Genomic DNA, 15,317 nt, shown 5'->3' with positions numbered 1-15,317 from the left:
GTTCTGGGAAGAAGGGCCCTGTGTCTGGGATGTCGGGACATGGAACCGCGCCTTCCCTTAGCTATTAGGAGAAAATTCAAGGTTGACAGGAGAAGCTCCCTGAATAGTCAAAGGAAGATAATTAATTATAAGTTACATCTTTTTACTGGGAGGGGGAAAGACTGCCTTTACACAGTCTGCCATTAAATAATCTGCTTTTAAATAACCCTACGAAGCCGTTACATCAAAGTGCATTTCAAATATAATGGTGTTTGATGATTTTTTCCCCCTGAAAGTGTCTTTTATCATGAGAGATTTTTAAAGGATATACTTTAATCCAAGTGGCAAGTTTATTCTAGTGAGTTTATTCAAGGGAGTTTATTCTGAAAGCTCTGAAATTACTCTTATTTTTTTAAAATTTCAGCTCTTAAAGGACATGTGCACTTTGATAATGATATATTCTTGATTTTCTTTTTTAGGTTGATTTTGAACTGGAGTCATTTTCTGAAAGGAAAGAAGAGGAAAAGGAAGAGCTGATGGAATGGTGGAAAATGATGTCAGAAACTTTAAATTTTTAAAAAGGCTCTAATTAGCTGCTTTTGTTCCATCTGTATAATGTAGTCTGATGTAACGTGGCCATTTTCGTTTAGATTTTGTGCAGTTAATATTTAACATTGACTTCCTTTTTAATCATTTAAATATTAATAGACATTACTTAAATAATTAGACTCCTAGGTAAAAATACAATAACTTGGCCTATTTCTTCTTAAATAACATTCATTTTCCTACATATATTACACAAAGGATGGAAGAGAAGGTTTAAGGGATGTGGCCCTGTGAGACTTCAGTGCAACATTCCATGGTTATTTACAATGCAGGACTTTTTGAGTCATTCTAGCTTTTAAAAATTAATGAAGTCCTTTGGGCGTAATTGGTGACAATGTCACATAATGAATGTCATAGGAAAGGTCAACAGTTACAGCTTGGAGTCGTGCGCACTATATTGAAAGACCTAAATAGCTCAGTATAAATTGTCATTTGTCTCTTGTGCTGACCAGCTATATAAGCATGATCTTCGTTAATGCATTTTTTGATGGGAGGAAAATGTAAGTGTTTAGCAAGAGGTTTTATGAAGTGAATGGAAATCGACTTCTTGGCTTGTACATATAGGGGCTGTACCGCTCTCCTACTCAGCCTGTTAACACTTCTTCAAAGTTTAGGGTTTTCTCCGGTTGTAGACTGGCCCAGAATTGCATTATAAATTAATAAAGGTTTAAAAATATACCCATGGTCTGTTTTTTAATTCTCTTATGATTTTGGTCTAGAGTGGTGGTCTTGTGATGAAAAAGATCTATTCCCTTGATAGTGGCCTGCCATTTGTTCATCCAGCTTGAAACGTGTGTACTGACTACTGTATACCAAGCACAGTGTAAGCTCTGTGGATATCAATGTGGTGGACGAAAGGTTCTGATTTCTTGGACCTTATGGGTCAGCTGTGGACACAGACTTTAAATATATACACAAAGGACTATAATTGTGAACTATGATGAACAAAATGACAAGAAAGGATAGAGTGTGGAGAAAGAGCGTGTCAGTCAGAGCAACTTAAGTTGGACTGGATAGGGTGACTCGAGCTGACCTCCCTAGTACATATAAGCCCAGACCTAAAATATGAGCAGGTGTGAGCAGTGCAGAGTGACTGAGTGGAGGGGTGTTGTGTGCATGTGTGTCTCTCTGTGTGGATAGGGTTGATGACTGTTCCAGGTACAGGATTTAAAAAAATAGTGTCAACTGCTATAATAATAGACTCTCAAATATATAATGGCTTAAGCACGATGGACCTGTATTTCCTACTCAGGTACCTGTCCTGGGCAGAAGACAGCAGGATGAGATGGCTTTTCTCTCCAGTCATTCTGGGACCCACTCTGACAGAAGATCAGCAAACCTCTGCATGTGGCCGTCAACGCTGCATGGTGGTCATCCCATTGTAGGCAGGAGGAAAATCCATGGAGGAGTCTGTGGAGGATGTCCTTAGGGCCAGGCCTGGAAGTGATATAGTTGCTGCTCATATCACATTGCCTAGAATTGTATTCTCTGTCCACAATCACTGCAATGCAGTCTGGGAAATGTAGTCCAGCTGCACACCAAGGTGGATGAGGAGAATGTGGTCTCTGGTGAGCATCTACCAGGCTCTGCCACATAGAAGAAACTGCAGGTGCAAAGGCCTCGGGGTAGGAAAACACACGGCTTGCTGTGTGTTGCTGGAGAACAAAGGAGGACGGAACAACTGAAGCAGAGATGTGGGGGGAGGGGAGCAAAGGCCAGGAAAGCGGAAGGGACAAAATCACACAGGACCTTGGGGACTGGAATTGAGACCTGAGGATTTCGTTTTTTGAATCCCTGGATATTCTTCGGCCAGGAACGGTTATGATCTACTTTGTGTTTTAAAGGCCATTCTGGCTGCAGTGTAGAGAGCAGAAGCAGGAGTAGGATCTAGTCGGGAGGCTACAGCCGGTCCAAAAGAGCAGTGTCGTGGATCACGTGGTGTCAGATGAGAGGACGTGGGTGGGTTTGTGACATATTTCGGAGGTAGAACTGACAGACCTTGGTCAGAGACAGTGGGTGGGTGACGAGGGAGAGGCGGGTGTCAAAGATGACATCACATTTCTAACTGGAGCAAGTGGGTACGTGGCACACAGCATATTGAACACACAGCAAGTTGGGAAAGGTGAGAAGGCACGACGTTCAGTATAGGAAGCGTTAAGCTCGAGATGCCTCTGCTTGTGAGACCGACGAACGGAGGTGTCAAGGGTGTGCTGGGTGTGCTGTGGGGGGAGCTCTAGTAGAGGCCTGTGGTCGTAAATGGAGATTTGGGTGTAACTGCCATATACATAAGGCGACTATATTATTTCATTATCCAAACCGAGGCAGCTTGGAGAATGAAAGGGGCACAACTAATGTTTCCAGCACACCAGGTATAACCCACATCTATCTGGGGCAAGCTTGGAGCAGGGTCCCCTGCATATAGATCATATTAAAGCCATGGGAATATATAAATATCGTAGGAGGAGCCCATAGAGTTAGAAGAGAGAAGATTGGAACTGAGCTCTGAGGAACTTCAGAATTTTGCTCCCTGTGGGTTATACAGGAAAAGCTAGACTATGTTGCGGTAGCAGCGACCCTAAATCTGTGGTTTAATTTGACAGTAATTGACTATTCATGAAAAGTCTGTAGGTCCATGTAACTGTCCAGGAAATTCATCCTACATGTAGTGACTCCAGAAGGCAGTATGTGTCAGCCTTATGGCCCAGCCGTCTCAACATATGGTTTCCTCAGTCTCTTGTCTTGATTGCAGGAGGAGATACCTGGAGTCACTTCCATCCACGGCTCGTTGGCCAGAGCTAGGCACAGCTTTGTTAAGCCACAGCATTTGGCGAGCAACACTGTCGTCACCATAGTCTTCCCTCTGGTCTCCAACATAACTGGTTCATTTTTTTTTCAAATAGAGGTTTCACTGAACTCTTTCACAGGGGAGGCAGCTTCGAGTCACCTTAAATCAAGGCTTTGAGCTTCAAGTTTAGGACTTTGAGTAATGCCTCAGTGGCCCCTGTATCAGCTCTGCCTAAGGCCCCTCTTGCTTCAGAAACCTATGAACTAAGAAGACGGGTACACATCCCTTGCAGCCAGCAGGCAATGGTAGAATAAGGTCAAGATACAGCCAGCAAACACTCCACTTGGAATGGTGAGGAACAGGAGGTGCACACAGCACTCACCGGTCTGCAGCAGTTCTGAAGTCTTGCCTAGCAGATATCTTACAGGCCTCCTCTTTGGGGGGTGGAGACTGCTCCTGGTTTCAGAATCGATTCTATACTCTGGAAAGCGCTTCCTTCCCTCATTGTTCTCCATGGCCATGGCCATGGTCTTGCCCTCTCGAACTCCTTTTCTCTCATTCACTCAGGACCTAGGTTAGCAGAGGGCCTGCCTGGCATAGCTGCGCTACCTGGAATGTGAGACCTCTGCAGTCACTAGAGGAGAGGGACAGTGAGACTAAAGAGCCAAGAACGGACTTTTCATTGCCCTAGCCTGCAGGTGACACACATTAATTCTGCTCACATGTCATTGGCCAGGACTGGTTGCAGGGCCTCATATAAGTGGACAGGATGCAGCAAATGTGGCAGGGGGAGGTGAGTGGAGTGTATGTGTTACCAGGTCAACTCCCTGTACAGCGGCTGGAAGGAAACTGTTACTTCCATGTAGTCTTGTGCTTCCAAAGGTCCCCACCATCCCGGTCATGCCCTCGACCTGCTTTGAGTTAATGTACTGAAGGGTCTAGGACTGAGCACTATTGGGAAGGAAACCCTTTTTATTTGGTCAGTGTTTCTCTGTTGAAGGACCTGTACTGGAATAAGACTCATGGCCTCTAGTCCCAACTGTGACTCACTCCTTTTTACAGAGAAGTCAGGCAATGACAGGTGAGCTAACGACTGTCAGCTTCCCCTTGCTCAATGTTCCCTGCCCCAGGCTGTCTCCCGGGTGCTTTGGTTGGCTTTGGGTTTGTGTGGGGGGATGGAGGAAGGAGCTTGTGGGCATAGAGTATTAATCTGGCCCATCAATGTCATTTTCTCCAATTAGTTTATTAATGATAAAGCTGACAGTTTAACCTCCGTCTGTCGGTCTCTTGTGTCTTATTTTTTAACCAGTGTGGCATTATTTTTGTGTGGTTTTGCAAAAGTAATGTGGGACCAACACCTCTCACGTTCTGAATACTGTACTTCTCTTGATACAGTCCAAGATGAAACAGACCTTTTGAAGGTTATGTCACATTATTGCCCTGTATCCACTTAGCATGAAATAAAAACTCTAAATTAAGGCTTTTGCTTTGGTTTGAAGCCAAAGGTTAGAGCAGACGAGAATGCGAAGGATATGAGAGCTGAAGGCTGAAGAGATTTGGATGATAAACGACGGGGCAAATTGTTTGAGGTAACAAACATCAGAATGGGAGGGGGCTAGGCAGTTTATTTTAATGAAATAATGAAATAATGAACACATTTTGAACTTCGCACCCCCTCCATTGTCAGTGAAAACCAGACACATTACTATGGAAGGAATAGCTAATCTAAACTCACATTTTGATTTTCAATTCTTTATAGAAACCAAGATAAACATTACTTGCAGAGAGGGAAGCATGAACTTTGATATTCATCTATTATTTATACAACTCCTGAAATCTTTCCATCATTTGATGTCGTGGGAGGCTTATAAGCCATTGTTCGTTCCAACATATGACTCAACTTCTCTTTTCACAATTCTCTTACGGATTGTCTTCTGTGGTTAGGACTGGTTGGGCATTTGGAGCTCCTGTCTCAGAAATGTCAACAGAGAATATGCCTGGACCTTCAGGTCTTACCTTGTAAATATACTGCAGCTTAGTCTTGCTCTTCTTTTTTAAAAAAGATTTTATTTATTTTAGAGACAGGGGAAGGGAGGGTGAAAGAGAGGGAGAGAAACATCAATGTGCAAGAGATACATCAATCAGTTGCCTCTTGCACGCCCCCAAATGGGGACCTGGCTCACAACCCAGGAAAGTACCCTGACTGGGAATCTAATTGGTGACCTTTCAGTTCACAGGACGGTGTTCAATTCACTGAGCCACACCAGCCAGGGCTATTCTTGCTGTTCTTGAACATTCTTTTAGGTACTTACAAATATTCTGTCTCCTTACCATTTAATTTTTTCTACTGGACAGTCAGCCTGTGAATCAACTCAGTTATAACATGAGTTTCTAGGGTGATACGTGCTTTAGTTTTATGTAATTAATTGAAAACAGTGCAAAGTTCCCTATGAATCAGTATTCTTAAAAACAGGACAAAGGTTTGGCGTGGCTGGGTGAAGGGTCACCAGGGCAACCCACACTGATAGTGAATACAGTCTATAATGCCTCAGACGGGACAAGTCACCATTTGTGTGATGCCAGGGACCGTGGGCTGGTTTTGTAGGTTGCTATACTTTCCTCTTCTTCTTCTAGTTTTTTAACCTATTTTAGCTTTGCTAGTATTCTATTCTCTTCCTTTTCTTTTGTTCCTTTTCTTTTGGAGATTTGCTCAGTAATTACTGAATGCTCACCCTGTGGTCTCCATCAGAGTGCAGAATGGTACATCACCTTGGTCTCTGTTCATGGCCACCATCACTGGAATCGTCGTCACAACCATCACCATCGTCATCCCCATTATTGAGGGTATATCTTGGTTATACCCTGCTAGGTACTTGAAGTGCAGTATTTTGGAATCCATTTATAACACTAAGAAAAGAAAGTGTTGTGGCATTCTTATGTAACAGTGGGAGAAGCAGACTCAGAATTTATATTCCTCGCCTCTCAGCTAGCATGCAACTGGTTAACTCCTGTCTGCTTGGCCCACATCCATCCCGTTCCCACCTCCCCCACCCCCTGTAGCATATGTGAGAAGGGCTGTAGTCTTCTCAATTCATTTCTGCTTTATATTCTTTAGACTATTTCACACATGGTAATTGTTATACATTGGGTTTATTATCTATTTATTACCTGTTCTGAAAGAAGGCCCTTTAAAGACAATTTTAAAATATTTTGCAAACGAATGCAATAAATCTTGTGTTACAGCTCCTTGTCATGTGGCATTGCTGGGAACCCAGTTAGTTTGACCTGGTCCTCTGTAGACGTGCGGCATTGGGCACAGATGTGTGCGCAGCCCTGACACGAGCTCTGCACGGAGACGTGTTTCAGGACCGACCAGGGCGTGGTCAGGAACTCGGGGCAGGACAGGGCAGTGGGAGAGGAGGACCTGGCATTGATGCCTGCCTCTAATTGCCCCACTTTCTCCACTGGGGCAGAAGTTTCCTGGGGAAGCTACAGGTTCTGATTGCACAAGTTCAGTGTCTGGAAGTTCTAGCCTGGGCAAAGTTCAGCAGGTGTAGAGCAGGAAGGTATACAATGGAGTATTATGAACACTGAAGTCATGTGGAAAATTGATGTAGACAATACTTCAATAAAGGGACAAAGGAAGGGGCCCAGATTCCTAGCTTCAGGGCTACCTATGCATCATGTGGCTTCTGCTCCAGGATGAAGGCTCCTGTCAGTCTGCAGTTCTGGAGGGAAGCTGCCAAGGAGGGGCCGAGGGGCCCATGTGAAATGCATTAATACATGTAAAGCAATTAGAAAACTGACTGGCATGTAGCAAGTGCTTAGAAATGTACTTATTGTTATTCCACAATGTGTTATTACTACTCCAAGATGTAGTACTACTATTTCTCAAGCATGCTATTATTTTTATTACTATTGCTATTATTGCACTGTAAGTTAGGAGGTTTGGTACTGAGGGACCATGGAAGAAACCCAGGGAAGATATCCACAGGTGGGACTAGTGCTTGGAAGTGAGGTGAAAACCTAGATATTGGAAGAGCCATGTGTAATACTGGGGTACAGATTAGACTCTCGGAACCTTTAAAATATCCCTGAGCCAAATCACTGTTGGTCTAGGCACTTCCAGATGACCTGGGTCAGCTGATGGTAGTCATTGGAAGGCACAGCTAATGAGGTATGGACCTCATGCAAAAAAAAGGTATTCTTTAGTAGTAATGACTTCGGTGTCAACTATAGTCGTGCTTAAATAATTTAAACATTATTTAAAATAATTATTTGTATTTTTTCTACTCACTGTTGTGTTTACTGAGCAACCATTTAATACTAAAGCCAGAGTAATAAAATAAAATAAGAGAGATAAAACCATAATGAACCCAATACTTCGAGATTTGTGAGGCTGTTATGCAGCCTACACTGTGAAAACTCGGTGTTTCTGAAACGTTAACACCGACGCACCCACGTGGAGACAACAGTGACAGAAGATGGAGCTACAAACGTCCAGTTATGAAATAAGGAAGTCACGGGAATGCAATGCGTGGTGCAGGGCCTGTGGTCCCCATAGTAATGCCGCATTGCACGTTTGACAGTCGCTGAGCGTAGATCCTCGTTCTCCCGTGAGCAGCATACACTTGAACAAAGATGTTCCAACATGCACCTAGAGATACAATTGGAGCCATATCGACAGCAAGCAATCTGACACATTTAGAAGACGTACTGAGCAGACCGCACTTACTGATGGAATCGACGTACATGCCACGCCCTTTTTACTTTAAGCATCTAAAAAGTCACCGACTGCAATTGCTACAGAACTGAGGGAAATATAGTCTTTTTCTCACATGTATTTTCTGTACACTATTTCGGATGTGCGCTGTTCCTGGCCCTGTGTCTTAAAATTGATCTGGCTGGCATCCTCTCCGTAGCCTTCAGAAAACTGACAAATTGGATATTTCATGAATGCCTAAGAAATCACAGTTGGTTATAAAACAAAACAACACATGTGCAAAACATGTAAATCAGAAAGTGATACAGCTTTTTCGAATAGCTGACCCAGTGTTTGCGTTAGTCAGGTCTCACGAGTTTGAATATGATAATAACGCATTGTTCTTACTTTGCTGATCAGATGACTTTCACAATTTTCCAGACAACCCTCTGGCTGAAAGTGCCGTTTCTTCTTACCCACATTTACACTAATATTTAGTCTATAAATTCCTGAAAAAATCAGCCCTGACACTCCCAGGCTCCCTTCCATTCCCTGCCCTTGCGCTGACGCAATCTCAAGGCAGCTCCCTCGTCCTGAGCCTGCCGCCAGCGACCCTTCGCTCCTGAAACGCCTCTGCAGCCTTCCTTTGTGCTTATTTTAACCCCACATTTGAAGAGCACGATGGTGAGAAAACAGCCTGGAGTCCGGCCAGGGCTTTGTAAGTTTGTTGCCGCGGCTGCTCCGGCTTCGTGAACTGCGACTGGGGGATTTGGGAAGCTGGTGAGGGAGGATGAAAGCAGCGGGTGGTGCAGTGATTTTCGCTTTAAACCTAAAAGATTTTTCCTTCTGCATTAAATAGACGGGCACATTTCAAAGCCAAGTGTATGTGTAATGAAACAGGAAAGTGCCTATTTTATTGGCACTGAAGGTCCAGACCGCCGCCACGGGTGCGCTTTGTCAGTCGACAGGAGACGCCCGGCGAACGTGCTGAGCAGACAGGCCAGTGGGAACAGAAGGATTAGATGCTGGACGTGGGGCCGAGTCCGTGGCCAAGTGGGTGCTGCAGGATCCTGCCCGCACAAACTGGGTCGTGTTATCTTTTCTTCCTTCTCTCGCCCACGCAGAAGCGAGAGCACACCCCTGGCATTCACAGCAGGAGACGCTGACTCCTCGGCCAGGGCAGCTGTGGACCACCCAGTCTCACACGCAGCTCGAGGCCTGCTGAGATGTTTGGCTACTGTGCCCAGGATCGACAGGTCCTTCGGGATTGCATATAAACAAACAAACAAAAATCAGAAAAGCAGAAAGCCACTTTTTCCCCACTTAGGACTCACTTTCAAACCCAGTGTTTTAGTTTTGAGTTTTCGCAACATAAAATATGGTGCCGATTACTCTTGCATTTCCGCGTCTGTGTTTCCCCGGTTAGCTGCCTCTCACGTACATTTTGTCTGTCACGAGCGCCCATGGCTTCCCTTTGCTTGTCGTCTTTCCTTCTCTTCTGCCCCCTCTGTCTTCCTTTGCATTTTCTCCCCCTGCCTCTTTGGATCTCTCTGGGTCACCACCACAGTTAGCCAGGCAAGCAGCTGAGATCAAACAGCCTCTGGAAGGGCCTTCCTCACAAAGGGTCTTCCTTGGCCCCAGCCATTCTCTGGTCAGCTTGCTCTCTGGGGAACCACCTTGACCTTCTCCACAGCCCTTATAACACCCTCAATCCCAACAGCCCAGATCCTCATTCTGGAGTCTACTCTGCCTCATCTGAGATCAGGTCTCCTGAATGAAACAGAATTTTCATAAAGAATTATGTTGCTGCCCTGGCTGGTGTAGCTCAGTGGATTGAGCGTGGGCCTGCGAACTAAGGGATCATGGTTCGATTCCCAGTCAGGGCACATGCCTGGGTTGCAGGCTACTTCCTAACAGGGGACACACGAGAGGCAACCATACATCGATATTTCTCTCCTTTTCTTCTTCCTTTCCCCTCTAAAGATAAGTGAATAAAATCTTATAAAAAGAAATGAAAAGAATGATGTCGCTTCTCTCATATTGACAAATAGGAGAAACCGCAGCCAAACTGATGGACCACCGGAAGGATGAGCTGTGACCAGTCCATGTGGTAGGGGAGAAAGAGCCCCGGACTCAGCTCAGAACACCCACCTGCGCAGCTGCGACTTGTCGAAAACAGGCCAGGTGAGCTCGGCACCTTTTGGAACCTCAGTATCCTCACACTTAACTAGAAGACAGAACAGTTGCTTTAAGGTATTTATGAAAGTTGATTTCCAAACAATCTCATAAGTCTACACATAGGAAATGTCCTCTATCATGTAAGGGGAGGTCAACACAGAAGGCACACTAAAATCTTTAGGTTGGGATGTTGAGTATGTTTGGATTCAAATGCACCGTGGCTCAGAAATAGCTTTGTACTGCCAGCAAAGCTGGACATGAAATGTTATGACTCATAAATGTCAGTAGTGTTGACTCCCTGAGCAAGACAAGCCGTCAAATTCTTAGACATACTCCCTCCACGGCCGCACCCCTCGTGGAGTGAATCTCAGGAATGTAATGAAGCCTCTGAGCCTGATGTAGCAGCTTTAGGTGGGGAGGAACCAGTGAAGCCGGTGCTGATAACGGAGGGCACAGCCGGGGCAAGAGGGAGCAAGGCGGTGGGGTGGGGATGCTGCAGCTGGGGTCAAGTCTAAAGTGTGGGATGATGTTCTGATTGTGGGGTCAACTCTATCCTTCTGATATAGGTCTGTCTGCCTGCCAGCCTCTCCTTCTCCCTCTCCCCCTCCATCTCCATCCTCATCTCTGACTCTCCAGCCAGCTGTGCCCAGGAGCTGCGAGCACCTCCACGCAGTATCAGGCAGGCCCCCTGGGGCTGGAGGGGCCAGAACGGGGAGGGAGTTCTGTCCTGGAACCAGACATGTGAGAGAGGAGGACAGGGAGGCAGGTGATGTCACTTCTGCCTGGTCAATACTCTGTATTAAGCTTTTTTTCCATTTTTAAGGACCCCGGGTTAAGGATGACCAATTCTTAAAGAGAGCTGAAACAAGCTGTCTTTAAACTTCTCACTATTGCCAACAGGGCACTTTGGAAATAGCTTTCCTACTTATCAGAATAGTGTTGACAAGCAAATTAAATTCTGTGCTATTGACCTGTGTGAGATGATGATGGTACATGTTTCCCTGCGGATGTCTGTGTGCCAAGTAACAGCAGACCAGTTAAGATGCTGTTGAGGGGAAATTGTGTGTAGCTGCTTGGAAAAGGTATCTCTGAACTTTAAAAGGGATATTTAATTGTTCTTGTAGTGGGTTGTTTTGCTAAAAGGCAAAAGTAAATGTGTGTCCCTGTCCAAGTGAGAAAAAGACACTCCGTCTGAAGCTGCTTTGAAGTCTTTGTAGACTTCAGATCGTGTAAACTTCTGACCATTTTGGAGTGTTAGACTTCGTCCTGTGCTTGCAAGTCTTTTTCCTTCCCCTTCCCTTTCAAGAGCAGGAGAGGAGAAGGAGGCCAGCCACGCTGGTTAGCCAGTGACTAAACACCGCTGGGTGCCAAGGTAAACTCAGACCGACAGGGGGCTTCTGCTGCAGCGGGCAGTGCTCATGCCTCCCGTCCCCTGGGAGTGACGCTCAGAAGGAGGAGCGCCTTCCCTTTTCTTTTTTCTTTCCTCTGTCTGCACACACCGCCAATGGTCCCCATGAAGTGCTGACCACAGTGCGAAGGTCATGGTAAATGATCCCCAAATGCTACCTATTGTTTGCCTCTGGCTTATTTTGGCATCCTTTGCACGGTGAATTACAGTATGTGTGAAAAAAAAAACCCATCACAGATTCTGTCAGGCAAATAAACCTTGGCTGTGTCCCCAAGGCCTAGAAGACATTGCAGAGGCACAGAACTTAGGTTGCGGCCACCGGAGGTCACAAGGAAAAGAAGACGAACATTCTGGTGCTCGTTCCCCATCCTGTTTAGATTTGGTTTGGCCTGGGTTTCTTTGGAATCTCTGTTAGAGAAGCGGAGTCTGTTTGCTCCGGCATTCACGGCCTCTGAGCTCCAAGCCTCCCACAGCGGATGGAAGGGTGGGTGCAAGAAGCAAATCGCATGTGAAATCAAGGGGCAAAGAGTTGTCAATTTGATCCATGGGAAAGGACTGGGGTGTTTCAAACTTGTTTTTTAAGTTGTTAGAGGATAGACTTTGGCGAGAAGAGTGACTGCTTTCCGGCGAGTACTCTCTACAAGGGTGTTGGGTAGAACCCTCTCCCAGGCCCTGCAGCCCTGGGGGGCCGTTGGCTGTGGTTGCCCCTTTGCGTGCCCCGTGCTGATCTCTGGTTGCTCTGCTCAGCATCACTATGAGGGCCCCAGTAGGGACTGCTCTTTGGGACCACGACGGTCCTGGAAAGGGCACAGCAGTGGTGTAGGATGTTTGTCTGTTCAAATCCAGGTTCAGCCACTTCAAACCTGTGAGGCTGGGCAGGCGATTTAATCTCAGAAACTTAATATCATAATCCAAAAGCAAAAACACCTCTGTTGCCTTTTCTTTTTAAAATGAGAATGACTTGAGATAAAGTACACAAACCTCTGCCTATAAACACTGACCAACATCTCTTTCAGGACAGATTCATGATTTATAGAAAGCAGTCTTCTGCCCCTTTTAATAACAAACAAATATGTTTAGAGAACCATGTAAACAGCTTAAAATAAAATAATAGAAATGTTTTTAGACACATGAGTGGGTAGTGAAAAGTCTAGTATTGTTCTGGCCAAACCAAGACAAAACCAAATATAGAATAGAGATGTTTTCTTTTTATTTATGGAATAAGAAAATGGAGAATAGAAGCCTGAATCTGTCCTGCTAACAATATTTGGTAGTTCAAAGGAAATAAGACTTCCATTTAGCATCCAGTTGTACTTTGATCTGTTTCCGTGCAAATGAATTCTGGGTCAGTTTTAGAATTTTTGTCTAAGATTAGCACTCTTTTTTCCCAGCAATCTTGTGGAGTCGGGTACATGTCAAAAGTGTGCGTGAGAGGGTTACTCTGGGGCAAGGTAGTGATGGGATGGACGGTCCCTGAGACTCAGGTGGTGGCAATAGTAATAATAACCATGGTGATGGATTATGGTTGGCATTACTGGAGAAGTTACTGTGAGACCCAGAACATGTTAAGTACATTTTCCTACATTTTCTTTTCCTTTACTTTCCCAAGCAAATCTAGGCACTTGTTCTGATCCCTGTTTCACAGACGGGGAAACCAAAGTGCAGTTGAAAATGCTGATAATGAACAGGGAGAGGTGGCCCATGGAACCCAAGTTTGCAGTGCGGAGTGGGAAGTAGTCATCCAGTGTCTCTGAAACATCTAGCATCTCTGAGACGCACTCTTATAAGCCTCTACTAACACCATCACTAGGGTGAGTGTGGATTTGCTCATTGTTTATGCAGTTACAAGTTATTTTCCCACCTGACATTCCTTTACATCAGGGTTTCCCAACATCAACACTATGACATTTTGTAATAGATGATTCTCTCTTGGGGGTGGGGCTTCCCTGTGCATGGTGGGATGATTAGCAGCACCCCTGGCCTCTATGCAATAGGTACAAGTAGTACCCCCCAAATCTGACAACCAAGAATGTCCCAGACATTGCTAAATGGCTCTGCAGGGGAGGGGGGGACAGTAGCCAGTAGCCCCTGGCTGAAAACCATTGCTTTAGAAAAGTCTTTAGAAAACCTTCTAAGATAATCACAAAAATATTGCATGCAGTGTGGTAGCACCTAAGCAATCTCATATTGCCTAGGTGCCAGTCATCTAGGGTGGTCACAACATACAATTTATGAACACGTATGAATACCGACATTGGCCTTTCCATCTTATAAAGATAACTCATCCCTCCTGAAATCATTGCTTCCAGAAGTTTTTCATGTGCCATATTTTCTCCAAGCACAGTAGCATCTGCACGTTGATGCTGACGTATGACCTATTGTTTAATGTATACATGGTCTATCAGTTTTCTAGGGCCCCTATAATAAATGGCTGCAAACTCAGATGGCTTAAGGCAATAGACATTCACCAGGTCATAGTGGTGAAGACCGGAAGTCCAACATCATGAAACAGGGGGCCCATGGTCTCTTCCCAGCCCGTAGGAGAGGGACCCCTCTGGCCTCTACAGGGCTTGCTGGCGATCCTAGGCATCTCTTAGTTTGTAGATGCATCATGTCAACCTCTGCCTCTATAGTCAGATAGCATTTTCCCCGGGCATGTGTCCAAACTTCCCTCCTCTTACAAGGACACCAGTCACAGCATTAAGGTCCACCTTCATCAGCAGGTCCTCACATAACATGATTTTATCTCTTAAGACCCTATTTCCAAGGAAAGTCATGTACATGGGTCAGCCTAGGGATTAGGACTTGAACATACGGTTTTGGAGGACCTGATGTAATCCCTGACGCAGGGCATATATCTATAGTAAACATAAAGAATCCTTGCACTATTTTCTGTTTATTCCTCCAGATCCATCTTCATATTTCACGCTCTGTTCTGGATGGATTCTGTGGGCCCCTTTGTTTTCAAAACCACAATTTTGCAACACCACTGGGAGGCATGAAGACTGGAGGTCAGGAGAACGTGTTCCTGTGCTGGGCCACCTCCTGCCCTGGCGCCGTGGGTGGGCTGTGTTCGCCTACCAGTTCCCATAGCTCCTGTCAGGTGGTCGTCCCCACACGGCTGCCCTCTCCAGGTCCCTCCGCTCGTCCCCAGCCCAGGGTGGCCACAAGTGGCTCTGCTGTTTCGGGCCCTCACCACGCTTGTCGGCTTCCTCGAGTCTGTCCACCCCTGTTACACTCACCTCCGGAGCCCACGGGAGGCACCTTCCAATCCCTGCCAGAGTCCGACTGGCCACAACACCAAACACAGCGTTAGTTTGTTTGGAAATAAAGGCTGTGCCTGCTTCTTGGAATGACAGTCAAAAAAAGCTGTTTCAAATTCATTTTCCTGCCTCTTACCATGCATGAGTGGGAGAGATTTCCGACAGGTGGGCTCTGGACCCTTTCAGATGGAGACGTGCCATCTTCTCCTCTTGGGTCCTTTGGCCTGGCTGTAGGCAAGGAGCAGTGGCCTGTGTGGGGACAGTCTTCTCTTTCAGGAGCGGGTCATGAGACCAGCTGTCCCTTGGCTTTGCTTATGAAATCTCCTTTACCTTTGGCTGCAGCAGAGCATGGTGAGGAACGTTGGTCTCTTACTATTTGGAACCGAACCATTGAGA

The 15,317-nt window shown here is 45.6% G+C and overlaps 1 protein-coding gene and 1 long non-coding RNA gene across 2 annotated transcripts in view; both read left to right on the top strand.

Annotated features, from left to right (window-relative positions):
• The window catches only part of CPE (carboxypeptidase E), a 72,656-nt gene extending 71,393 nt beyond the window's left edge, over positions 1 to 1,263 (top strand). The window contains exon 9 of the mRNA XM_053658742.1: positions 459 to 1,263. Coding sequence (XP_053514717.1) covers positions 459 to 557 — 99 coding nt within the window. The 3' untranslated portion in view covers positions 558 to 1,263. The remainder of the gene's footprint in view (positions 1 to 458) is intronic.
• A 7,427-nt stretch (positions 1,264 to 8,690) lies between these two features.
• Positions 8,691 to 14,948, top strand: LOC119045721 (uncharacterized). The gene is made up of 4 exons (XR_008390323.1): positions 8,691 to 8,790; positions 10,124 to 10,256; positions 13,304 to 13,469; positions 14,567 to 14,948. It is a non-coding gene; the product is annotated as an uncharacterized LOC119045721 (long non-coding RNA).
• The last annotated feature ends 369 nt before the right edge of the window (positions 14,949 to 15,317 follow it).

Source organism: Artibeus jamaicensis, unplaced genomic scaffold (assembly GCF_021234435.1).
Source record: "Artibeus jamaicensis isolate MK-2021 breed Jamaican fruit bat unplaced genomic scaffold, CSHL_Jam_final scaffold_537, whole genome shotgun sequence".
NCBI classification, from domain to species: Eukaryota; Metazoa; Chordata; class Mammalia; order Chiroptera; family Phyllostomidae; genus Artibeus; species Artibeus jamaicensis.
This window is presented reverse-complemented; position numbering and strand designations above follow the sequence as displayed.